The sequence below is a fragment of the Eptesicus fuscus genome, chromosome 7 (genome assembly GCF_027574615.1).
Source record: "Eptesicus fuscus isolate TK198812 chromosome 7, DD_ASM_mEF_20220401, whole genome shotgun sequence".
In the NCBI taxonomy this organism is placed as follows: Eukaryota; Metazoa; Chordata; class Mammalia; order Chiroptera; family Vespertilionidae; genus Eptesicus; species Eptesicus fuscus.
In genome coordinates this window covers 76,704,707-76,732,119 of record NC_072479.1, presented here as the reverse complement: position 1 = coordinate 76,732,119, position 27,413 = coordinate 76,704,707, and the positions used below count along the sequence as shown (strand labels likewise).

At 45.0% G+C, this 27,413-nt stretch overlaps 1 protein-coding gene and 1 non-coding gene across 2 annotated transcripts in view; one reads left to right on the top strand and one right to left on the bottom strand.

Annotated features, from left to right (window-relative positions):
* Positions 1-1,868: 1,868 nt before the first annotated feature.
* On the bottom strand, positions 1,869-1,944 carry MIR9278 (microRNA mir-9278). Its single transcript, NR_128989.2, is given in 1 exon segment — positions 1,869-1,944. It is a non-coding gene; the product is annotated as a microRNA mir-9278 (primary transcript).
* A 711-nt stretch (positions 1,945-2,655) lies between these two features.
* Positions 2,656-27,413, top strand: part of ETNK1 (ethanolamine kinase 1) — a 53,027-nt gene continuing 28,269 nt past the window's right edge. Inside the window, exons 1-2 of the mRNA XM_054719221.1 lie at positions 2,656-3,075; positions 13,069-13,328. Coding sequence (XP_054575196.1) covers positions 2,920-3,075; positions 13,069-13,328 — 416 coding nt within the window. The 5' untranslated portion in view covers positions 2,656-2,919. The remainder of the gene's footprint in view (positions 3,076-13,068; positions 13,329-27,413) is intronic.

The following is a 27,413-nucleotide window of genomic DNA, read 5'->3' as shown; positions in this document are numbered from 1 at the left end:
CCAACCTGGGACACTTTGGTCCACAGGCCGACACTCCATCCACTGAGCCAAACCGGCTGGGGCTGGACAGTTTTAATGATGTCCTGTAGCTAAGGATTTGTTTCAAGGCCAAAGATAATTAATGGGCTGGCCTATGACTTCGAAAGTGGTCAGGCAGGAGAGTTCAGTATAATTAGAGTATAGTAGGTTCTCGAATAAGGCCGTTATTCAGCATTGTTTTGTTTATACCATTGATGAGGGGAAAAATATATATGAAGAGAACAATCCATGTGTGTCTCACATCAATGTTTCTTCCTAGCACGCCCTCTCTCTCCCTCTCTCCCTCTCCCTTCTTCCCTTCTTCCTTCCCTCTCTCCCACTCACTCTGAAAAGCAATGGAAAAAATATCTTTAGGTGAGGATTAACAAAAAAAAAAAAAAAAAAAAGAAAAGAAATGAGGGAAGGGGTCAATCTATGAAAAGAAATGGGGAAACTTAAATGCATATTATAAAGTGAAAGCCCTTCAGCTGCCCCCCTTCTCCTCGCTCCTATCAAGAAGGGGATTGAACCCGAAACTCAGGTACCTGCCCTTGACCAGGATCGAACCCTTGACCCTTTGGTGTTCAGTCCGACACTCTAAGCATTGTGTGAACCAGCTAGGGCAAAAAACCCAGACATTTCTAACCATTATGTAGTACATCTGAAAATAATACAAAATAATACTGAATGAAAACTGTAATTGAAAAAAATAACCTTATATATTTTTTAAATTTTGCATATCACATTTAGGTTTTTAATTTTCTATAATTAATTTTTACACATAAAAGAATAAAAAAATTTCCCATATGAAGAGCTATTGTTCCGGTACCATTTATTAACTAGTCTATCCTTTCCTAATTTTTGTCAATGTGAGAAATTTCCAAACTTGTAGAGAATTTTTATGAGTTTATTTGAGCCAAATCTGACAACAATTGCCAGGAAACCAGACCTCAAATGCCCCAGATAATGAGTTTTGCAGTTTTTTTTTTTAAATGCTTTTGACTACCCACCATGACCAGTCAGGAATTTATGATTTATTACAGCACCTCTTTTTCATCCATATTTTTATACTTTAAAAAAATATATTTTTATTGGTTCCTGAGAGGGAAGGACAGGGAGAGAGAGAAACATCAATGATGAGAGAATCATTGATCGGCTGTCTCCTGCATGCCCCACACTGGGCATCAAGCCCGCAACCGGGCATGTGCCCTGAACTAGAATCAAACTGTGACTTCTTGGTTTACAGGTCGACCCTCAATCACTGAGCCATTCTGGCTGGTCTCATATCTATACTTATAATAGGGTAATATGCAAATTGGTCTGGGATGCTCTCACGTAAGGACCAAACAGCAGGAGGGCGGGGCAGCGAGCCACATGCAGCGGAGAGCTACAAGCAGTGGTGGGCGGGGCTGCTATATTATAAAACTAGAGGCCAGGTGCACAAAACTTGTGAACAGGGAGGGTCCCTAGGCCCGCGATCAGGGCTCATCCGGGCCTTCCTTTGTTCTGCGCCGCCCCCTAGTGGACAGCGCACGTCATATCGAGCGATCGAACTCCTGGTCTCCCGGTCGAACTCCCAAGGGGACACTTTGCATATTAGCCTTTTTTATATATATATATATATAGACTATATTTTCTCTTTCCTCTTTTTAGTTTATGCTATTTACCATTATGGACAGTGAGCCGTTTATTTTGTGATTTACAAAGTAAGTTTTTCTGATCAGAACAACTCACACGTATGAGGTAATTAAACATTTTGAATGTTAATTAAGCTGAATCCAGTTAATGCTTTCATTTACCTCTAACAAACCTATTCACCAAGTCCTCAGTGCTACAGGTAAGATATAGATTAAGAGGTCAAATCTCAGTCCATTTTCATCAATCATTTTCTTATGATTGATGAAAATGGACTGAGACTTGACCTCTAATAAATTACTTGTGGATTGTTCAGTTTCCAGTATTCCCCTAACAGGAATCCGATAGCCAGTCTAAGCGCTGAGCCTCAAAACTATTTTCCTTTCCTTCCCTTTCATCTTCATTCCGGACTATAACCCGTTTTTCCTGGCTCTGAACAATTCTCACTATGGTAAAACATCTGACCTTAACAATAAAAATAAATCTTAAAGTGCTGTCCTTGTCTTACCCAAATATCTTGCTTGCATAGACCATGATCTTAGTATATACATGGGAATTTAGTCGCCAACCCAGCTATGGGGTCCCCAGTACACAGCAGCTCCCAGGTCAACGCGACCCAGTTAATCCAGTTTTGCCTGGAGTCAGGCCAAACTCAGAGGCTGATCCGGGGATTATTTCAGGACCTGTCCCTGCTTCCCAGAAAAACTCATCCCTACCTCAACCCCAGACCCCAAACCCGAGTCTCCTAACCCGGTGAGCTAAAGCTTCAATGCCTTTGGGGTCTTGGCAGGGCTCAGGCTCACTCCGGAGGAGGAGCCCCGTTTTCTTTTTTTTTTTTTTCAGATCAGCAGCACGCAGAGCAGCGTGCCCGACCCCGCAGCACAGCCGGAGAGCCGGTGGGCCCATTGTGTCGGCGGCTAGAGCGTCGGTCTCGGCGCCGACGCAGCCGAGGCCCCGCCCCGCGCGTGACGCCAGGGTCAGGCCAGTCCCGGCATGCTCCGCGGCCCCCGGCGGTCGGACGCAGGCGAGAGGAATTCTTCCCGAGAGCAGCCTCGGCTCACTTCAGTTGTTGTCCAGACTCTCGGCCGGACTCGTCGCTTCCAGCCATTCTTCTTCTACGGCCCCCCGCCTCCGTCGGTCCGAGCGCCCCCAGCCCTCCCGCGAGGGCGCCCCGGGACGGAAGGATCCAGCAGTCTGTCGGCGCCCGCCGCTCTCGTGGTCGCCGTCGCGGTCGTCGTCGTGGTCGTCTCCGCCGTCGCCTGGGCCATGGCCAACTACATCCACGTCCCGTCCGGCTCCCCGGAGGTCCCCAAGCTGGACGTCACGGTTCAGGATCAGGAGGAGCAGCGCTGCCGGGAAGGGGCCTTGAGCCTCCTGCAACACCTGCGGCCCCACTGGGACCCTCAGGAGGTGACCCTGCAGGTAACGCCCACACCGCAGCCCTCGCTCGAGCCCAGCCCCGCGCGAGCCTGGGTTTTCACAATACATTCTATTCCCAGATAACGTGTGTGTATGTGTGTGTGTGTGTGTGGGGTGTGTGTGGGGGGGGGGTGTCCGTGGGAACAGTGACCCCGTATTTGAGAAGTGACCCCGTATTTCCTCGCCCCGCCGAGGAAGGTCACTCCCCCTTCTTCATCCTTGCTGGTGGAAGCAGCCCTGAGGGCATATTTTCTCCGTCTGGAAGCGGCCACGTTCAGGGACCATCCCTTTCCACGCCCGGGGGAATCCTTGTGGAGAGCTGCCCCTCCCCCCACCCCCGCGTCCATTCTAAAGGCAAAATGAACGGCGTTCCCCACCCGCCGGTGAAGAAGGGATCCTCGCCAGGCGGCCCAGCAACCTTCTCTTCTCCTTCCGCCAGTAATGCCGCAAATTGATCCCCTCTGATCTCTTCCTTTCCCTCCCCTCCCCTCCCCCGGCCGTTTACTCCCATTGATCGCCCACCCTGCGTGTTACCTTCTCAAATCCTCCGATTGGCGAGAGGACTCGAGTCCCAAGTAACAACCAGGGCATGCCTTACGTGGTTGGATTCTCAGGTTAACGCTACACACGTCGTTTTATTCGGATCGACATTTATTTAAGTCGCCTTGGTGACACTAACAAGGAACGACCAAGTAGCTTGTGAACATTTCTCTTTCTTGAGACACTGCATTCAGAGATGGACAGAAACCGGGGGAATAAATGATTAATCTAGGTGTTTCCTTAGTGATTTCTAATACGTTATGATTTAGTATACATGGAATTTCTTTTGAACACTAATTTTTTTTTTTTTAACTTTTGGAGTTTCAGGAACTGTATATGAAAATGAACCCCCTTTTTCCTTGCAAACACAAAGTAATTTTAAAGGCTAGGCTGTTCGGAGTTTGTTTCAAATTTGAGCAATATGGTTAAGGCCATTGAAGTAGCCAAATGACCTGCCTTGTTTTGTTGACTAATTTATTCAACAATGTTATTGACTTATCTCAGATTCTTTGCTAAAGTAGCCACCTATGCAAAGATGAATAAAACATGAATAGTGCCCAAGGGCCCAGAACGCTTCCTGACACTCAAGCTTTCTTGAGCGTTAGTTTCAGTTCTTATTGCCTAGAAGAGTTTTTGAGCAGATTAAAAAGACCCATATGTTATGGGGAAAAAATTTAGACAAAAATTTTGAAATTATACGGGAGTGTTTATTAGCTAACTATGTAGGACAGTATGAATCCAAATGATTTTCATGTGTGATTTAAAACAAATTAATGATATATTTCCTTTGATTAAGGAATATCTAAATTAATTGAAACCCCAGACTTTTTTAGTTAATTGTTCATTAACTTATTTGTAGTTTATTGTAGGTTTTTATATTTATTGAAATGATTTGTATTCTGTCAGTCAGTTATAAATTAAACAGATATTAATTGAGGCCATGATACTTCCTGGTAAACTCTGGTGCTGGCAAACTAGTTATATTTGAAGCAGAGATTTTTAAAGTTTGAAGCATTGAAGACTGGAGTTTCTGTTTGTTGAACAGTAATAATAGCCACCCTGAGGTACTATGTGCCAGTTTGGGTTAGATGATCTATATTTGTTACCGTTTAATTCTCCAAATAATCATTTAGGTAGGCTCTTTATTTTTCTCTTAATTAAAAAAAAAGATATTAGAGAGAGAAAGGGAGAGGGGAGGGAGGGAGGTAGGGAGACAGAGACACACACAAAGAGAGAGAAAGAAACATTGATGTGAGAGAAACATCTATTGGTTGCCTCTGGTAGGATTGCTGAATAGGGATTAGTATCTGCAACCTGGGTGAACCCTTGACCTTTTGGTGTACAGGAGGATACTCCAATCTACTGAGCCACAGGGGCCAGGGTCTCCCTCTCTTCCTCTCCCCACCTCATCCTCTCTTCCCCTCTCTCTCTCCTTCCCCTGCCTCTCTTAAAACCAGCAAATAGGTTAAAAAGGGACAAAAATGTTGTGAAGTCAAACTTTTTTGTTGTGGGCAAGTACTTGTGATTGAACCTTCTATCTATGTAGTAAGACCTTTGGAGTCATAATCCAGACCTCTAATATACTTATTTGTAAGTGAAGGTAAATACCACAACTTGTTTTGTTGTAGAGATGATGATTAGAAATACATTTCCTCCATGTGCAAGCAAAGCTTTTGATGTAGAAGCTGGAATCATCAAGCTGAATTGATGGTTATTCATCTCTCAATTTAGGTTTGACTTCCACATTCTTTTGTGATGCTTCAGGATTTCCCTAGTAAATCTCATTGGGAATATATATTGTTTAATTTGCTTTTATTTTCTTTGAGGTACAAAATAAAAATCATACCTCACATTTCAGAAGTGGAAGTATGTATCATGTACTCAACAGATTAAAACTATCAGTAATATACATAGTTCAATTCTTGTCAAAATTTTTTTTCTAAAATTCTTACATGATTTAAAATATGCTTTAAACACACCTTAGAAACTTACTCTAGTAATATTTGTTTTACTCCTGCCAGCTGAACAATTCAGTACATACCCAAAAATCTAGAAGCAAGCAAAAAAGACTTTGATGCACTCAGAATGATAGAGGGCTCATTCTTTGCTCAAAACTTACGGACACATGGAGCAATACATCTCATTTAGATAGGGTTTGACCAAATTTAATTATATGGTTTTTCTACTTGTATAAGATTAAATAATAAAGTGCAAAAAGGGTAGTGAGCTTTTTGGAGTATAAATATCTAAACAGTTTTAGTTGCAGTGCTTTCTATTTAATAATATTTTACTGTTTATAAAGCACTTTCAAATACATTCTCCCAACAATCCTGAGTTAGATATAGACTATTAACATGTATTTTATAGTTAATGAAATTGAACTTGCAGTTCGTAAGTAGCAGATTTCGGATGAGAACTCATCTTATGAATTACTGCTCTTTGATTAAGACAAGTTTATGTTTGTATATTATGATTAAGGCAGGGAAGCCATTTCTGTGTAAGATTAATTTCTTAAAAATAAAAGCTTTGGCCCAAAAAAAGATTCTGCTTATAGTTCTTCTGAACATAAATTTGCATTACTTTTTTTTAAAAAAATATTTTATTGATTTCTTACAGAGAGGAAGGGAGAGGGATAGAGAGTTAGAAACATCAATGATAGAGAAACATCAATCAGCTGCCTCCTGCACACCCCCTACTGGGGATGTGCCCGCAACCAAGGTACATGCCCTTGACAGGAATCGAACCCGGGACCCTTGAGTCCGCAGGCCGACGCTCTGTCCACTGAGCCAAACCGGTTTCGGCTGCATTACTTTTTAAACCTGTGACATTTTAGAAAAGGGATTCACTGCAGCTTTTCTTTTGTTATGTAACAACTCCCTATCTTACATGAAGAGTGGAGTTTGGATTTATCTTCATTTCTTTGGAAGGTCCTTGAAAAAAGAATAAAGAATCAAGTGAGATCTTTTAGGCCTAATGGAATAATTCTCGGGCGACTCTTAAAATTGTTTTTCTTCTAAAAAAATTGATGAAACGGTGTTTGGAATATTCTGGTCTCTGGATCTTTCTCTGCAATGTTGGACAATGTTGTTTCACTAACTTGTGATATTTTTTTTTTTAAATAACTTGGTACCTATAGTAGATGATGGGAAAGATTGGTTAGGATAGAAAGGCCTTAATTATTATGTGGCATTGTAAGCTAAGATATTTTTTCTTATTATAGAGTCTCAATGAGATCAATTGCTATACAGTACCTGTATTAACTTAATTTTTCAATAAACAGTATATTATAGTGGTCAAGAACAGGGGTTTGAGCATAGTGCTGGTTTTGAGTCCAGGCTTTTTGCTTAACTAGATGTGATATCTTGATCAAGTTACTTACCTTTCCTAAGCCTCAGTATTCTTAGTTATAAAATAGATCCAAATGTTCTACTTCAGGGTTGTGAGAATGAAATAAATTCTACCTTTCATGACAATTATTAACCACTCCTGAGTACTATATAGTGGATGCCTGAATCAAAAAAACCAAACAATATATCTGTTATTTGAAATTCCCACTCTGATGTACAGTACAAATGGAAGAAAATATGTAGTATAGTGTTTTTGGAATGAACATTCAAATTTTCATGTGTAAAGATTACATAAAAGTTGCTGAAACCGGTTTGGCTCAGTGTATAGAGCGTCGGTCTGCGGACTGAAGGGTCCCAGGTTCGATTCTGGTCAAGGGCGTGTGCATTGGTTGCAGGCACATCCCCGGTGGGGGGTGTGCAAGAGGGAGCTGGTCGATGTTTCTCATTGATGTTTCTAGCTCTCTGTCTCTCTCCTTTCCTCTCTCTGAAAAATCAATAAAATATATTAAAAAAAAGATTACATAAAAGCACTTAAAAATATAGAGTTCTGCATTTTTTACTTTTTTATTTATTTTTTAAAAAAATATATATTTTATTGATTTTTTTTTACAGAGAGGAAGGGAGAGGGAGAAAGAGTTAGAAACATTGATGAGAGAGAAACATCAATCAGCTGCTTCCTGCACATCCCCTACTGGGGATGTGCCCACAACCAAGGTACATGCCCTTGACCAGAATCGAACCTGGGACCTTTGAGTCCTCAGGCCAACGCTCTATACACTGAGCCAAACCGGTTAGGGCTGCATTTTTAAAAAAATCCTTACCTAAGAATATTTTTCCATTGACTTTTTTTTTTTTAAGAAGGGAGAGGGAGAAACCGAGAGAAACATCAATGAGAGAGAAACATTAACATTGATCGGCTGCCTCCTGTGCCTCCTGCACACCCCCTGCCAGGGACCGAGCCTGAAACCCTGGCATGTGCCCTGACCGGGAATTGGTTAGGGCACATTTTATTTTATTTATTTACTAGAGGCCCAGTGCATGATTGAATCATGCACTTGTAGGGTCCCCTACACGCTTTCGCTTTTGATCGCGGGGGAGCTGGGTGCCTGTCCGCTGGTGCACCAGGCCTTTCAGAAGCCTACAGCTCGGCGGAGGCTTCCGAAAGGCCTGGTGCTGGAGCAGACAGGCACCCAGCTCCCCCGCTTTTGATGGTCTGCGGCGGGATGTGAGCTCGCTGCCCCAGAGGCCCCTTCTGTGCCGCAGCACAGCCATGGCGCAGATGCTGAGCTCGCGCCGCTGCTGGCCCAATCAGCTACCCCAGCCACCCCAAGTCCCGCCCCCTGCGCCTCCCGCTGGCCCAATCGTGGGTGTAGCGGAGTGATGGTAATTTACATATTACCATTTTATTAGGTAGGATTTATTTATTTATTATTTTAGAGAGGAAGAGAGAGACAGAAACAGAAACATCAGTGACGAGAGAGAATCATTGATTAGCTGCCTCCTGCACGCCCCCTACTGGGGATCGAGCCCACAACCCAGGCATGTGCCTTGACAGGAATCGAACCTGGGACCCCTCAGTCCACAGGCCAATCAATGTTCTATCCACTGAGCCAAACCTGTTAGGGCTATTTTATTATTTTTAAAATACATTTTTATTGGTTTCTGAGAAGAAGGGGGGGGGGAGGAGAGAGAGGGAGAGAGAGAGAGAGAGGGAGAGGGAGGGAGGGAGAGAGGGGGGAGGGAGAGAGGGAGAGGGAGATGGAGAGAGAGATGGAGAGATGGAAACATCAATGATGAGAGATAATCATTGATCGGCTACCTTCTATAAGCCCCACACTGGGGATCGAGCCCACAACCCAGGCATGTGCTCTGATCGGGAATCAAACCGTGACCTCTTGGTTCATAGGTTGATGCTCAACCACTGAGCCATGCTGGCTGGGCCACATTTAATTTTAAATGAGGCTTTACAAAATTTTTGAAGCATATAATGAAGAAAAATTAGAAAGGCTGATATTCTGTCTAAAACTGTTGATACTGTTTAAAAAATATAAATGATATATGCCCTTAATGAAACACTTAAGGATATAAATTAAAAATGAAAAGTCTAACTTCATCAACTCCAAGTCATTCTCTCCACAGGTAATTTTGTGAAAGGTTTCTTTGAACTTCTTAAAAAATAGCAAATTATGTATTTACCAGAGCACATATCCAAGTATGTTGATAAATATCAATAAATACCACTATATTCCTTTTGTATATATAACTAAGTTACTCTGTAACTTGCTTTTTAAAATAATATATCTTATGCTGAAACCGGTTTGGCTCAGTGGATAGAGTGTCGGTCTGCGGACTCAGGGGTCCCAGGTTCGAATCCGGTCGGGGGCATGTGCATTGGTTGCGGGCACATCCCCCGGTGGGGGTGTGTGCAGGAGGCAGCTGGTGATGTCTCTCTCTCATCGATGTTTCTGGCTCTCTATCCCTTTCCCTTCCTCTCTGTGAAAAATCAATAAAATATATTAAAAAAAAATAATATATCTTAGATATTCTCCCATGTTAGTATAGACATCTTCCCATGTAATCTGCCCCATATATATTTATACATGTATATACATTATATATATGTGTACATCTAATCTAATAAAAGAGGAATATGCAAATTGACTCATTCCAACACAAGATGGCTGCCCCCATGTGGTCAAAAATGGCTGCCACAAGATGGCCAGCAGGGGAGGGCAGTGATGAGGGACCAGGACTGCAGGGGAGGGCAGTTGGGGGGGACCAGGCCTGCAGGGGAGGGCAGTTAGGGGTGACCAGGCCTGCAGAGGAGGGCAGTTAGGGGCAATCAGGCTGGCAAGGGAGCAGTTAGGCATCAGTCAGGCTGGCAGGGGAGTGGTTAGGGGGTAATCAGGCTGGCAGGTAGAAGCGGTTAGGGGCAATCAGGAAGGCAGGCAGGCGAGCAGTTGGGAGCCAGCAGTCCTGGATTGTGAGAGGGATCAGGCCTAAACGGGCAGTCGGACATCCCTTGAGGGGTCCCAGATTGGAGAGGGTGCAGGCTGGGCTGAGGGACACCCCACCCGTGCATGAATTTCGTGCACTTGGCCTCTAGTTATATATATATTATGCATATAATATATATATACACACACACACACACACACACACATTGTATATAAATACATATATACATATACATCCTATATAATTAAAGCTTAGATGGCGTCACGCCCTTGCTCAGTGTCATCACAAGATGGCTACCACAGGATGGCCACTCGCACAGTGGAGGTGGGGCCTGGCGGCCACTCCGCAGCGTAAGGCCTGGGGTCCTGTGGCTCCTCGTGGCATGGAGGAGGCTGGTCCCGGCATCTCCACCGCCTCGTGTGGAGGAGGTGGGTCCCAGCAGAGGAGGTGGGTTGTGGCAGGGGAGGGCAGTCAGGGGTGATTAGGCTGGCAGGCAGAAGTAGTTAGGGGCAGTCAGGCAGGCGAGCGGTTAGGAGCCAGCGGTCCCAGATTGTGAGAGGAATGTCTGACTGCCTGTTTGGACATCCCCCGAGGGTGCAGGCCAGGCTGAGTGACACCCCCCTGTGCACAAGTATTTAAACTCTTGAACATTATTAAAGACCTTTTTTATGTCACACTAGAGGCCCAATGCACAAAATTCGTGCAAGGGGCTCAGCCCTCACAGCCCTGGCTTCATCCGGAAGGTTGTTCGGCCGTCAGGTCTAATTAGCATATTAGCTCTTTTTTTATATAGGACTAGAGGCACGGGGGTGGGGGGAGGATGTGTGTCCCTCAGCCCAGCCTGCACCCTCTCCAATCTGGGACCCCTCGAGGGATGACCGACTGCCTGTTTAGGCCCGATCCCGGTAGGATTTGGCCTAAATGTTAGTCGGATATCCCTCACAATCCAGGACTGCTGGCTCCCAACTGCTCACCTGCCTGCCTTCCTGATTGCCCCTAACCACTTCTACCTGCCAGCCTGATCACCCCTAACCATTCCCCTGCCAGCCTGATTAATGCCTAACTGCTCCCCTGCCAGCCTGATTGCCCCTAACTGCCCTCCCCTACAGGCCTGGTTACCCCTAACTGCCCTCCCCTGCCAGCCTGGTCACCCCTAACTGCCCTCCCCTGCCGACCTGGTCCCCCCCAATTGCCCTCCCCTGCAGGCCTGTTCCCCCACAACTGCCCTCCCTACCGACCCAGTCACCCCTAACTGCCCTCCCCTACCAGCCTCATCGCCCCTAACTGCTCTCCCCTGCTGGTCTGGTTCCCACCCCCCCAACTGTCCTCCCTTGCAGACCTGGGTCCCCCACAACTAACTGCCCTTCCCTGCAGGTCCAGTCGCCCCCAACTTCCCTCCTCTGCCAGCCTGGTCACCCCTAACTGCCCTCCCCTGCAGTCTTGATTGCCCCTACTGCCCTCCCTTGCAGGCCTGGTCCCTCCCAACTGCCCTCCCCTGCTGGCCATCTTGTGGCAGCCATCTTGTGTCCACATGGGTGCAGCCATCTTTGACCACATGGGAGCAGCCATCTTGTGTTTTGGAGTGACGGTCAATTTGCATATCACTCCTTTTATTAGATAGGACTAGAGGCCCGGTGCATGAAATTCATGTGCGGGTACGGTCCCTAGGCCTGGCCCGCAGCCAGCCCTGCCCCCTTGCACAACCCACCCCCATTTCCCTGTTTGCCATTGGGTGATCGGTGCCTGACGGCCAGGGGAAGGGACCGAGGTTTCGACTGTTCCCCCCCACTTGCCGGCCCTCGCCCCTGTAGCAGGTGGCCATCAGGTGATTGGAGCCTGCCAGCCAGGGAAAGGGACCAAGAGGTGGTCAGTGTGCTTCATAGTGACTGGTCCCGTGGTGGTTCTGGTTGTTCTGCCATTTAGGGTCAATTTGCATATTACCCTTTTATTATATAGGATTATTATATAGGATAGGATAGAGGCTTGGTGCACAGGTGGGGGCCGGGTTGCCTGCCCTGAAGGGGGCCCCAGATCGGAATGGCCTGGGTGAGGGGCTTGGGGCTGTTTGCAGGCCCACCATGCCCCTGATCGGGGTGGGGGTCTCCGCTGGGGGCTGGGCTGGCCTGGGCGAGAGGCAGTGGGCAATTTGCAGGTTGGCCACGCCCCCGGCTTTGTCAGGAAGATTGTCCCGTCTAATTAGCATATTACCCTTCTATTAGTATAGATACCATGCTAGGGAGAAGGAAGTGTCTTTGTCTTCAGAGTCATTCCACTCTATTAGAGGAGAGATTGTGTATGTGTGTGTGTGTGTGTGTGTGTGTGTGTGTGTGTGTAGAGATGTGTATGCATGTGTGTGTGTGTGTGTATGTATATGTAGAATATAGAATATAGACACATTAATTTGCAATGTACAAGGCAGACTGAGATATAATAGCTATCAAAAGTTGTGTAGAAATACTAGTGTTGCATAATGAACACAAAGACAATGCTATAAAAACTTAAGCTCAAGATTAAACAGTATAATTGGTATTATCCTTTCTAATAAAGAGGGAATATGCTAATTGACCCCCATGCCATCGCAAAGGATGGCGGTGCCCACAGCCAATAAGGAGGGAATATGCTAATTGACTGCCACGCCCTCAAAGATGGTGGCGCCCATAGCCAATAAGGAGGGAATATGCTAATTGACTGCCATGCCCTCAAAGATAGCAGTGCCCACAGTCCCCCAGTCCCCTCAACCCGCTAGCCACCAATGCAGCCCAAGGCTCAGGTGACCAGGGCTGGCCGAGGCTTGTGCTGCTGGCAGTGGCAGCAGCAGAGGTGTGATGGGGGCGTCGCCTTCCCCTGATCACTGGGTCTTCTCTTGTCCCTGAGGGCTCCCGGACTGTGAGAGGGGCCAGGCCGGGCTGAAGGACCTTCCCCTCTAGTGCATGAATGTTCATGCACCGGGCCTCTAGTACTGTATAATTGCTATTTTTTAAAATCTAGAATTAAAATTATAGACATGTTAGGCAAAATTATATTCAACAGTTCTTTTATATTAAAAAGTACATAATTTTTTTAATTGGTATTTATTTTCATGTTATCTCTTATTTAGTTCTTTGAGTGTATATAATGCTTTTCTTCCCCTTTTTTCTTTTTTTTTGTGCAGGTCTTCACAGACGGAATCACAAATAAACTTATTGGCTGTTATGTGGGTAATGCAATGGAGGATGTAGTTTTGGTGCGAATTTATGGCAATAAGACTGAGTTGTTAGTCGATCGAGATGAGGAAGTGAAGAGTTTCCGAGTGTTACAGGCTCATGGCTGTGCACCACAACTCTACTGTACCTTCAATAATGGACTGTGCTATGAATTTATACAGGGAGAAGCATTGGATCCAAAGCATGTCTGCAATCCTGCCATTTTCAGGTACATTTCTTTTTCTAAAAGTTTTCCTTTTGAAAAACAAGAGTATTAAGTACACTAAGAAAATATATGTTAAAACTGCTTTTCTTTGAGCAACTATTTGTTTGACTTAGAAACTTCCTTTAATTAGGGTTTTCTTTTGGTAAAGAAATATTATCTGACTGCCCTGCTAATTATTTGTAATTTGCAAAAGAAAGAACTACAAGAGGTTTTGGATTAGACTGCAACCGAGGTATGTGCCCCCCACTGGAATTGGACCCATGACCTTTTAGTCCAGGGGCCACCGTTCCATCCAACAAACCAAACCGGCTAGGGCCCCCTTAATTTTTTAACGCAGTGCTTAACTCAAAGCATTTCTTAATACCAATTTGGGATTAGTTAGATGTCATATTTTATTTATTTTTTAAAATAAAAAGATTATTCATTGATTTTAGAGAGAGAGGGGAAGAGAAAAGGAGAAAGAGAAACATCAATTTTATTGTTCCATTTATTTATGCATTCAATGGGCTGATTCTTGTATGTGCCCTGACCAGGGATCTAACCCACAATATTCAGATATGGGGATAATGCTCTAAACCAGCAGTCACCAACCTGTAGTCCATGGACCACTGGTGGTTTGTGAGGTCCAAAAGGTTGGCGACTGCTGCTCTAAACAACTGAGCTACCCGCCTGGGTCTCGATGTCACATTTTAAGCCGTCGTTTTTAGGTCAGCTTTATATGCAGCCAACAATCTGGACTGATTAATCACAGCTTCAGTAAATGTTGATTTAATCTTAGATCAAAGTCCACAGTGCTCTGTTTACTTTGACTCATTCAGACATATCTACTTGCCTATATTATGGTTATAACAAAGAATATCTACTTTGAATGTAAAGGGTATTGGAATATATGTTTATATTTGATCTAGTTTAGGGGAGGGAAATGAATTTAAACAGTCCCTGCTCTCTCAATAATTTAGAGTCTGTGACAGACAATAATCTTGGGGAAAAAGTGAAATGGTATAACTGGAATAAAGGAAAGGTTTTCAAAAGAGTACAGATAGTTTACTTGTGGTATACTTTGGAAATTAGGCAGTGTTTCACTGAAATAACATTTAAACTGGGCTCTAAAAGATGAAGCAGAGCATGGAGGAGGCTGAGGGAATGGGATGATAGATAAAGATGACTTGTACCAACTTAGTGTTTAACTAGTCAATTCAATTGTGGAAAGTTATCACAATCTGTTTTATTTGAACCCTTCTATAACAATCATACATTGCAAAGGCCTTTAGAAAATTTTTAAAAATTTAAACGTGTTTAGGAATTTTCTCTTATCATGTGTTTCTCTAAAACTTGCCTCTTGCTGGGAATCTTGGCTGAAGTTTAATTAAAAACTACCCAGCAACAGACATAATGGAGAAATGTACTTTAAAATGAATTTGTACATTTTCAAGAAGTGTAACTAAAAAACACCGATTTACAGTGCTGAGGGTATTGTAGTGAAACTAGTTTATTGTGGGTTGCAAATAAAATTGGTAAAGTTCTCGTGGAAATCAACAAGGTAATAAAAGTAACTTACAAAAGAAAATTATATGTTATGTTTCTGTCATGACAATTCATATTTAGATATAACTAAGATACACCAGCACTAATAAGCATTATGCTACAATTGAAATGATAATTTTGAATATTGTCTAAAGCATGCAAAATGGCTTTATACAAGGTTAAGAAAAAAATCAGCTTGATAGCTGAACTGTAGTTATAACCAGGCAATAATTTACTCAGGTGAAAACTCAAAGGAGAGTGTGTAAAAATGAAATCTATATATATAAAAGGCTAAGCAACTGTCCGACCGTCCGACCAGTAGCTATGATGCACACTGACCACCAAGGGGCAGACGCTTCGACCGGTAGCTATGACACACACTGACCACTAGGGGGCAGATGCTCAATACAGGAGCTACTTAACTGCGGTGACTTGGCAGCGGCGGTTCTTGGGTGCCGCACCCTAGAACCAGAGAGGAGGGATCCTGATTCCGGTGTGCGTCACCTGAGAACTGCCCTCTCGCAATCCGGGACCCCTGTGGGGATGTCGGAGAGCTGGTTTCGGCCCGATCCCCACAGGCCAGGCCGAGGGACCCCACCTGCCGGAGGGACCCCCTCTCACTCTGCAGATGACCTTCTAGCCATGGCACCGCCCTAGGTGCAGCCGGCTGGGGAGCGACTGTGGGAGGTTGGCTCCAAGGGCATGTCTGGCCCTTTTCGCCCAGTCTGCCCTCCTGACCACCTTCTAATTAATTTCATTTCAGTGTGCACGAATTTGTGCACCGGGGCACTAGTAAACTATATTGAGATGGTAGGATTAGGGATTATTTTTCAATTTTACAAAATTTCTATTACAATGCTCTTAAATTGTTTAAGAAGTTTCAATAGGGGAAGCAATTAGTGAGTATTAGTGAGTATTTGAGGAATTCTCTGAAGCCTTAAAATTTTTAAACATTTGGCTTTATTGAGTACTAGAGGCCTGGTGCACGAAATTCGGGCGCGGGTGCCGTCCCTAGGTCCTGCCGGCAATTGAAGCGTGAGCGTCTGGCATAGAAGGGCAGGTCCCAGCTTACCTCTGGGCCCTGAGCAGCACCTGGGCCCCTGCGCACCCCCCTCCACCTGAGTCATAGCGTTCAAGTCCCCATGTGGAGATGCAGTGAGTGCGGCCGGACGCCGTGGGCTGGGGTGCAGTGTGGGCCTCTGGGCTGCCCAGCAGTGCCGCATGAAAGCCTGGCAGGCAGTGTGCTCTCTCTGACCGGCCTCGCAGACCGGCTCTTGCGTGAACCCATGGGGAGCCTGACTGGCCCCTGCAGTCCCAGCGGCTGCGGCCCGGCTCACCTGGAAGAGGCTGCGTGGGTGTGGGGTGGGCTCCTCATGGGCGCCTAGCATTTGAGTGCTGGGGCTTCCCTGGCTTGTGAGCACTTGCATCGCGGGAGAGGGTAGCAAGGGGAGTGAGAGTGAGCTCAGTGGACACCCTGCATTCTCACTGCACTTCCATCCTGATCACCCCCGTCCCTAGGTAGCCGGTGAGAGGTTGCAGGCCCCAGCTTGGGCGCCGCGGGAGGTTGGTCACCACCACCCACCCCCAGTTCCCTGTCCCAGCCCGGGACCCAGCCCCGATCGGGCGATGAGGGCCTGTCAGCCGCTGGTTGCCACCTGTGGGGCAGTCGGCGGGGTAATTGGGCCCCTGCTTGCACCCACCTTGGCCTGGCACTGCCCGCTCACCTCCACCATCCCGCCTGCTCACCTCCACCATCCCGCTGCCGTCCCGTTCTTGTCGGGGCTGGCAGTGCCTCCACTGCCGCCCACTGCCACAGCACCGCTTTGCCGACGCCCGCCATGTTCTGTGCCACCCCCTGGTGGTCAGCGCACATTATAGCGAGTGGTCGAACTCCCAGTTGAACAATTTGCATATTAGGCTTTTATTATATAGGATGGGATTTTGATGTTAGTTCAGTAAAACCTTATTTATTTTTTTCAATTAAAAATAGGATGGTAATTTTTTGTTATAATAAAATAGAAAATTCCCCTTCCATGGTTATCTAAATCTTTCCATAGTGAACTATGAGAATCCTATAAACAGAAAACAAATCTGTTTTGTTCTGTTACTTCATCAGCAACTAACAATGCTCAAAACATAGTTGATGTTCAGTTTCTGGTGAATTATTTAATACTAGAGGCCTGATGCATGAAATTCGTGCAAGGGCCTTGGCCCCGCCCCTGCCTGCCGCTACCACGGTCAGGGGCTCTGCTGCCTCTGCTGCCTCTGCTGCGGCCCCTGCTGGCTTTGTCTGGAAGGAAGGATGTCCGGTCTAATTAGCATATTGCACTTTTATTATATAGATATATTTTTTTAAAATATATTTTATTGATTTTATACAGAGAGGAATTGAAAGGGATTGAGAGTTAGGAACATTGATGAGAGGCAAACATCAATCAGCTGCCTCCTGCACACCTCCCACTGGAGATGTGCCCGCAACCAAGGTACGTGCCCTTGACAGGAATCGAACCTGGGACCCTTCAGTCCGCAGGCTGATGCTCTATCCACTGAGCCAAACCGGTTTCGGCTATTATATAGATATTGATTAATATTTTTATAAGGTGATAGCCTTAACCTTTTATACAGATACAATAACAGAAGGAATGGAACAATAGGCAATAATAGACAAAAAATAACTAAAATATAATTTAAAATTTTTGTTCTTAAAGATAATAATGAAGATAATAGTTTATTCTCTTTGATCACTTATTATGGGCAAGAGACAATAATAAGAACTTTATGTGGATTGTATATTTAGTCCTCAAACAAGCTCAAAGGTAGAGAATCTCTAATACTAAGAAATATGAATCACAGAGACTTAGTAAATTGCCCAAAATCTTGTCCCTCATAACCAAAACCTTATTTGTTGAGACGAGGTAGAAGGACCAATATATGATAGAAATCTTTAAGTAATTTTTATTACCTTTTTGTATATATAACACAAAAATTAATGGCTTATTACATAATGCTGTTGCCTTAATGAAGATATTTTTAATAGTTTTTTTCCTGTTGTGTATAAAATTTACTAATAGAAAACAATGGAGTGCTCTTAAATCAAGTCTTTTTAAGAACTATATTCTTACCGTGGCTGGTTTTGCTCAGTGGATAGAGCGTCGGCCTGCGGACTAAGGGGTCCCAAGTTCGATTCCGGTCAAGGGCATGTACCTTGGTTGCGGGCACATCCCCAGTAGGTGTGCAGGAGGCAGCTGATGTATGTTTCTCTCTGATCGATGTTTCTAACTCTCTATCCCTCTCCCTTCCTCTTTGTAAAAAATCAATAAAATATATTTTTTAAAAAAGAACTATATTCTCTTATGACCTTTATTTAATTAAAAAGTTTTCTTTTTAATTGGGTTAAAAACATGTAACAGTTTGCTATCTTGATTATTTTTTCTTGATTACTTTTTTTTAAAAAAATATATTTTATTGATTTTCCACAGAGAGGAAGGGAGAGGGATAGAGAGCTAGAAACATCGATGAGAGAGAAACATCGACCAGCTGCCTCTTGCACACCCCCACCGGGGATGTGCCCGCAACCAATGTACATGCCCTTGACCGGAATCAAACCTGGGACCTTTCAGTCCGCAGACGCTCTATCCACTGAGCCAAACCGGTTTCGGCTCTTGATTACTTTTTAAGTGTATAGTATATTGTGTGTGTACATCATTCATTCTATTTTCTGTCTATAAATTTGACTGCTCTAGGTACCTCATATAAGTAGATTTATACTTTTGTCAATTTTGTGACTGACTTATTTTACTTAGCATGATGTCTTCAGGGCCCATCCGTATTGTAGCATATGTCAGAATTTCCTTCCTTTTTAAGGCTAATACTCCATTTTGTGTATATACCATATTTTGCTTATTCATTCATGGATAGATACTTGGGTTGACTCCACCTTTTGACTATTGTGAATACTTCTGTTATAAACACTGGTGCAAATATTTAAAAAAAATATTTTATTGATTTTTTACAGAGAGGAAGGGAGAGGGATAGAGAGTTAGAAACATCGATGAGAGAGAAACATACATTAGCTGCCTCCTGCACACCTACTGGGGATGTACCCGCAACCAAGGTAACATGCCCTTGACCGGAACTGAACCTGAGACCCTTCAGTCCGCAGGCTGACGCTCTATCCACTGAGCCAAACCGGTCAGGGCTGGTGCAAATATTTTTTTGAGACCTTGCTTTCAATTCTTTCAGGAATATAACCACAAGTGGAATTACTGTATCATATGATAATTCTATTTTTAAATTTCTGAGGAACTGTCATAGTGTTTTCCATAGCAGCGGCAACATTTTACATTCCTACCAACAGTGCACAAGGGTTCCAATTTCTCCATATCCTTGCCAACACTTGAAATTTTTTTTTTTTTTTATAGTAGTCATCTTGATGGCTATGAGGTGGTATCTCATTGTGGGAAATTGCCGTTATGTTATCAGTAAGGCTTCCAGTCAGTAGTAGGCTATTAGTTATTTTTTGGGAGAGTCAAAAGTTATATGCAGATTTTCCATTCCATGGGAGGCCAATACTGCTAATCCCTGTGTTGTTCCAGGGTCAACTGTATAATGTATTTAAGTTTCTGGGGAGTCAAAAGATACGTGATTTTCTTTTTTTTTTCTTTCTTTTTAAATGTAATAGCCATCCTTTATTTAAAAAATATTTTTTTATTGATTTCAGAGAGGAAGGAAGAGGGAGAGAGAGAGAGAAACATCGATGATGAGAGAGAATCATTGACTGGCTGCCTCCTGCATGCCCCCGACTGGGGATTGAGCCCGCAACCCAGACATGTGCCCTTGACCGGAATCGAACCCGGGACCCTTCAGTCAGCAGGCCAAGGCTCTATTCACGGAGCCAAACCAACTAGGGCTTTTTTTTTTTTTTTTTTTTTTCAGAGAGGAAGGGAAAGGGATGATGAGGGAGTTGATGAAGGGAATTGATGATGAGGGAGAATCATTGATTGGCTGCCTCCTGCACGCCCCCTACTGGGGATCGAGCCAGCAACCCAGGCAGGTGACCTTGATTGGGATCGAAACCGGGACCCTTCAGTCCACAGGCCGATTCTCTATTCACTGAGCCAAACCGGCTAGGGCAGGGTCAGCAAACTGCGGCTCGCGAGCCACATGCTGCTCTTTGGCCCCTTGAGTGTGGCTCTTCCACAAAATACCACGTGCGGGCGCGCGCGTACAGTGCAATTGAAACTTCGTGGCCCATGCGCAGAAATCGGTTTTTGACTCTCAAAAGAAATTTCAATCGTCGTACTGTTGATATTTGGCTCTGTTGACTAATGAGTTTGCCGACCACTGGGTTAGGGCTATATGTGGATTTTCTATTGTTCAGGGAAGTCCACCTTGGTGCCCCTAAATTGCTGTGTTGTTGAAGGGTCAACTGTAAACAAGAGTTAAGTTCTTAATGGCATATTTCTGGTCACAGAAACATCACCAGTCTTCTAAATAATGACCCAAAACACTTCTAATATTAAGCACTGAAATAATACATAGGGTTGTGGGTGTCCAGAGCCCAATTCATCAAAAATTTTAGGTGAATTTGGAACTTGTATCTAGGACTTACTTAATTTTTAAAATCTGTTAGCAAAGCCTAGTTTTTTAGTATGTAAGTGCTATGATTACAATTGAACTATATTTCTTATTTCCAAGAGGATATTTGTATTATAAATAGATTTTCTTCCTTTCCTTATTATTATTTTTTTTATTCTCATCTGAGGGAATGTTCATTGATTTTTAGAAGACGTGGGGCGGGTGGAGGGAGGGGAGGGAAGGGAAGGGGAGGGGAGAGAGAGAGGGAGGGAGGAAGGGAGGGAGGGAGGGAGGGAGAGGGAGGAAAAACTAGAGAAATAGAAAGAAAGAAAGAGATGTGAGAGAGAAACATTGGTCACTTGCCTCCAGGGATAGAACCCACAACCTATGTATGCGCTCTAACCGGTAATCAAACATGCAACTTTTTGGTGTATGGGACGACACTCCAACCAACTGAGTCACCCGGCCAGGGCTCTTGTTAACTTTTCTACAGAAAAAATAGACCAGGTATTTTAGGGCCTGTAGAAGTTGACTTGACTTCTGTACTTTGGGAAGAGGCTTGGAGAAAATGTCTTCCTTTTAAAAAACGGGCAGTATTTCAAATGGTCACTTTGTTTTTGTATAGCGAGGCATTAATTTTGTTACAATTCTTACTATATGTGATTTAAAAAAATCCAAGATAGATTTTAATCCTTCTGACAGTAAGGCTACTAGTGGGAAAATCTCTTGGTCTTATGGTAAATTTCTAAATGTACTCTGATTCTGGTGCCAATATAATGACTCTAATTTGTCAATCCTTATTAAGTACCTCTTCTAAATGCTGAGTTCTACACTAGATGGAAGAATCAGGCATGATCTTTGTTACTTGTAGGGTAACTTATGGAAGTATTTATCAATTGTATTGACAGAGCAATCTTAACTTTACTATTATTATTTGCCATTATTCTATTTTGAATTTTATGGGAAAATGCCACAAAACATTTTAAATAACACTCTGAATGTATTTTTAACTATTAAACACAATACAATTACTTAATATTGATTTTGTCCCTTATATAATCTAATTTTTTTAACAATGCACCTATACATAGGGCAAATATATCTATAGTTTAGAAGAACATAATTAACTCTTGAGTTTTGATATATTGTTTACAAATATTAACTTTGCTCTAGTATGTTCATTAATAGTTTATTGTCCATTTGAGTAGGTATATATTACTTTATACAGAAATGTTTATTTTTTAAATTTCATAAAGATAACTCATTTTCATCTGTAATATCAAATTTGTTGAAAGGAGAAAATTATATTTGATAAGTTTTTTATAAAATCATCATTTGGAAAATTTTGCTTGTTAACCTAGAGTTTATATTCATTTAATATTTCTCTTATAACTAGTAGGAAATTGGTGTGAAATGGGAAGTAGTCTACAGGATCTTTGTATATGAATATGAATGTGAAGTTCATGTAATTAAAATTTTATGCACTTTTTTCTAGTATTCCGTGGCTTATAATTTTAGATTTGAAGGGGAACTTAAAGAATCCTATATAATAAAAGGCCAGAGGCATCACAACTGGAACGACCAGAGACCAGACCACTACAGCCCCTTGCAGGGCTGGCCCCATCCCCAAGCAAGCAGTTAGGGGCAATCAGGCAGGCAAGCAGAGTGGTTAGGGGTGATCAGGTAGGCAGGCCAGCAGTTAGGGGATATCAGGTAGGCAGACGGCCCCTCACTGGGCTGGCCCCTGTCCCAAGCAAGTGGTTAGGGGCGATCAGGCAGGCAGACCGGCAGTTAGGGGTGATCAGGTAGGCATGCAGAGTGGTTAGGGGCCATCAGGCAGGCAGGCAGAGTGGTTAGGGGTGATCAGGTAGGCAGGCCAGCAGTTAGGGATATCAGGTAGGCAGACGGCCCCTCACCGGGCTGGCCCCTGTCCCAAGCAAGTGGTTAGGGGCGATCAGGCAGGCAGACCAGCAGTTAGGGGTGATCAGGTAGGCAGGCAGAGTGGTTAGGGGCCATCAGGCAGGCAGGCAGGCAGAGTGGTTAGGGGTGATCAGGGAGAGGCCAGTGGTTAGGGGTGATCAGGTAGGCAGGCCAGTGGTTAGGGGCAATCAGGTAGGCAGACAGACCCTCGCTGGGCTGGCTTTGCCCCCAAGCAAGCGGTTAGGGGCAATCAGGCAGGCAGAGAGGTTAGGGGCAATCAGGTAGGCAGGCCAGCGGTTAGGGGTGATCAGGTAGGCAGCCAACACCTTGCAGGGCTGGCCCCGCCCCCAGCAAAGAAAGAGGGTGGCCCAGGTCAGCCAGGCCATCACACTGAAGCCTGTCACCTGCAGAGGGAGGGGGTGGTGGTGGTGCAGTACTGCACAGATGGCAAGCAGTGACAGCAGCGGGGGTGGGGCCAGCTGCTGGCAGCCAGAGGAAGGAAAGCCCCAATAGGCCCTGATTTCAGGCCAGGCCTAGGAACCCTACCCGAGGGGTCTTGGATTGTGAGAGGGTGCAGGCTGGGCTAAGGACCCCCCCCCCCCCCCCGCCTTGAGTGCATGAATTTTCGTGCACTGGGCCTCTAGAATGAAATAAAACAGCAATTTGGTTTTTTTGTAAGGAAATTGGCATGGCCCCAGTTATCCACCTTTCTGCAAGAAAAGTTCAAGACATTTGAAATTTGTACATGCTTCCTCTTCTAGCAGCTAGTCATGCTCAACAGATTCCATTAATCTAAGCCACTTGAAATTGTGGCCATATATATTATTCATTTTGAAGTATTTACCAGAGAATTGGCATTCTAGTCACTCCCAGCTCGATAACTTATAATCAGACAACTTCTGAGACTACATTTTATATTTTGCAAATCAGGGTTTCATATAAACCTTGGGTAAAACTATAAAAATTGACATTATTATTTATTTATTTTTTAAAATCACAGTAAATAAAGTTTGTTAGTGTTAAATACCTGTTCTAATATGTTATTTTTCTCCTGAATCACTAGTCTCATTTGTTCAGTAAACATTACTAGGACATAATGTTCTGTTGACATAGATTGCCCATGAGTTTTATCTAACACAGATCATACCTTTCCTCAAGCCTCTTGTCCCAACTCTATCCTTAAAGTTTAAACCTATTCTTACTGGCTTAAAATACATGTGTCTCTCTCACACATGTATACATATGTGTATGTATATATATCCTATCTAATAAAAGAGTAATATTCATATTGACCATCACTCCAACTTACAAGATGGCTGCCCCCATGTGGTCAAAGATCCTGCCCCCATGTGGACACAAGATGGCAGCCACAAGATGGCCAGCAGGGGAGGGCAGTTGGGAGGGACCAGGCCTGCAAGGGAGTGCAGTTGTGGGCGATCAGGCCAGCAGGGGAGGGAGTTGGGAGGGACCAGGCCTGCAAGGGAGGGCAGTTAGGGGTGACCAAGCCGTCAGAGGAGGGAAGTTGGGGGCAACCAGGCCTGCAGGGAAGGGCAGTTGGGAGGAACCCAGGCCTGCAGGGGAGAGCAGTTGGGGGGGACCAGGCCTGCAGGGGAGGGCAGCTAGGGTTGACCAGGCCTGCAGTGGAGGGCAGTTAGGGGCAAACAGGCTGGCAGGGGAGCAGTTAGGTATCAATCAGGCTGGCAGGGGAGTGGTTAGGGGGTGATCAGGCTGGCAGGCAGAAGCGGTTAAGAGCAATCAGGAAGGCAGGCAGGTGAACAGTTGGGAGCCAGCAGTCCCGGATTGTGAGAGGGATGTCCGACTGCCTGTTTAGGCCCGATCCTACCTAAACGGGCAGTTGGACATCCCTCGAGGGGTCCCGGATTAGAGAGGTTTCAGGCTGGGCTGAGGGACACCTCCCCTCCCCTCCATGCACGAGTTTCGTGCACCGGGCATATGTGTGTGTGTGTGTGTGTGTGTGTGTGTGTGTGTGTGTATTTGCCCCCTCTGTTTTGTTTTTATCATCACCTGGCTTTCCCTGAAGTTTCCATCTGCTTAAAGTATCATACATTCATTTGGGCCTACGTGTATATGAAAGTGGCATAAAAATATATTTCTTTTTTACTGTATTCTTGTTAGATAAGTATGTGGTTTTTAGGAAGGTCAATCAAGTAGCAGTTATTTAATTTATATACAGAGTTGTTTATTTCCTAATTTGTTTGAGAGATATGAACCAAAGCACACTTACCTAAAAAGGTTACAGATTTTAGTATTTTGTTAATGCATTGGTACTCTTGATTGATGATAAGTTGAGAATTCAAACTGACTTATGAAGGAATTTATTGGTACATATAACTGAGAATGAGTTCAAGCATGGATGGATCCATGGGCTCTAGAACGGTATCATTAGAAATATCACTCTCTTTTTGAAAAAATTCTGTGTTTTTTGTTCGTTTGTTTTGTTTTTTTAATCCTTAACTGAGGATATTTTTTTCCATTGATTTTTAGAAAGAGTAGAAGGGGATTGGGGGAAGAGAGAGAGACGGGGAGACAGAGAGCTATGAATCTGTTGCCTCCCGTATGCGCCTGGACCCACTAGGCTGGGAATCAAAGCTTCAACCCAGCTACATATCCTGGATCCCGCAACTCTTTTTTTTTTTTTTTTTATTTTTTTAATTTCTTTATTGATTAAGGTGTCACATATTTGTCCTCATCCCCCCATTCCCATCCCACCCCTCTCCCCACGCATGCCCCAATCCCCTGTTGAACTTAACCGTTGGATAGGCTTATATGCATGCATACAGGTCCTTTGGTTGAACTCTCCCCCTCCCCCCACCCTCCCGTATCCTCCCTCTGAGGCCCGATAGTCTGATCGATGCCTCCTTGCTTCTGGTTCTGTTCTTGTTCCTCAGTCTATGTTGTTCATCATTTCCTCTAGATGAACGAGATTAAATGTCACTAGATATATACTAATAAGAACTGAATGTGAGACGAGCAATAATATTTATGCTGACAGGCAAATGAATCAATCTGTAGCGAGCTTCCCCCTGGACCAACAGTTCTTTTGAGACCGAATTTCGATGTCCAGTAGTTCCTTATGTGTACATGTCAGCACTGACCCCTCAGCTCTGGATGGTGGACAAATGGTGGTAATGGAGGTCTGACTCCCTCTGGTTTGGTCTCGGCCGATCCCAGGGGCACGGCGTCACCTGGACTAAGGGGCACGTGGCCTCACCCATACCCAAGGGGCGCGTGGTCTCACCCGGGCCTGGGACCCAGCCTCACCCGGATGGATCCAGGGGCGCACGGCCTCACCCGGACCCAGGATCTGGCTTCACCCGTACCCAAGGACACTTGGCCTCTCCCAGACCCAGGGGCACGTGGCCTCACCCGGGCTTAGTTGCACAAGGCCTCACCTGGATCCAGGGACACATGGTCTCACCCGGACCCAGGGACGCTTGGCCTCTCCCAGACCCAGGGGCACGTGGCCTCACCCGGGCCTAGGTTCACGAGGCCTCACTCGGATCCAGGGACACATGGTCACACCCAGACCCAGGAACGTTTGGCCACTCCCAGACCCAGGGCCACTTGGGCTCACCCGGGCCTAGGTGCACGAGGCCTCATCCGGATCCAGGGACACATGGTCTCACCCGGACCCAGGGACGCTTGGCCTCTTCCAGACCCAGGGCCACTTGGGCTCACCCGGGCCTAGGTGCACGAGGCCTCACCCGGATCCTGGGACACATGGTCTCACCCGGACCCAGGGACGCTTGGCCTCTCCCAGACCCAGGGCCACTTGGGCTCACCCGGGCCTAGGTGCACGAGGCCTCACCCGGATCCAGGGACACATGGTCTCACCCGGACCCAGGGACGCTTGGCCTCTCCCAGACCCAGGGCCACTTGGGCTCACCCGGGCCTAGGTGCACGAGGCCTCACCCGGATCCAGGGACACATGGTCTCACCCGGACCCAGGGACGCTTGGCCTCTCCCCGACCCAGGGCCACTTGGGCTCACCCGGGCCTAGGTGCACGAGGCCTCACCCGGATCCAGGGACACATGGTCTCACCCAGACCCAGGGACGCTTGGCCTCTCCCAGACCCAGGGCCACTTGGGCTCACCCGGGCCTAGGTGCACGAGGCCTCACCCGGATCCAGGGACACATGGATCCCGCAACTCTTGCCGGCTGATGCTCCATCCACCGAGGCACATGCTTTTTTTTCTGGCAAACTTTATGAAGAAATTTTATTTTCTAGCATATTTTCTTAAGAGTGACAATTACAGTGATCAGCAGTTGCAGGCTTACCTAATTAGTAGTATTGCCACTCCAGGTTGTGGAGTAAGGAATTCCTTTTTTAATTAAGGCTTCAACCAAAGTCAAAGCTTCAACAAAAGTTCTGGGATCAAGTCCTTTTGGCCTAGCTTGGGTAATATGCCCTAAACCAATTATTGTGGCCTGAAGGATAGAATGCCGTGGGCAAATGTGTGTCATATCTTCACTCAAGTTACTGTTGTAGATAGGACAGGGAGTCAGGATTGAGATAAACTCTGTATGAATCACATGAACTAAAAATGAAGAGGATGGAAGTTTCTCCAAAGGAAAAATCAGAACTGGGTAGATAAAAATATTCACTATAGTAATAAAACTGTCATAGAATTATGTTCTGTAATCACAGATTGGTGAAGAATTACTACAGTGTTAGATTCCTGTGTGCCTTAGTTTGAGTGGTTCTCAACCATTTTTGCATATTGAAGTCATCTGGGAAGCTTTTAAATGTCCCGATGCCCAGACCGATTAAATCACAATTTCTGGGGAGTAGTAACCAGGGCTCTGTATTTTTTTCTTTGAATTTCCGAAGTTTGATTTCAGTACACAGCCAAGCTATAGAGCATTATATTAGTGCCCTTCAGACTACAGTGGTTTAGGATTACTTGGAGATCTTGTTTAAAATGAAGAGTGTTGGGGGCCCCCACTTTCAGAGATTGTGATTGAGTAGATCTCAGATATTTGTACATGGTGCAATGTTGTAGGTCATAGAACTAATTTGAGGTCATAGAACTACATTAGATGGT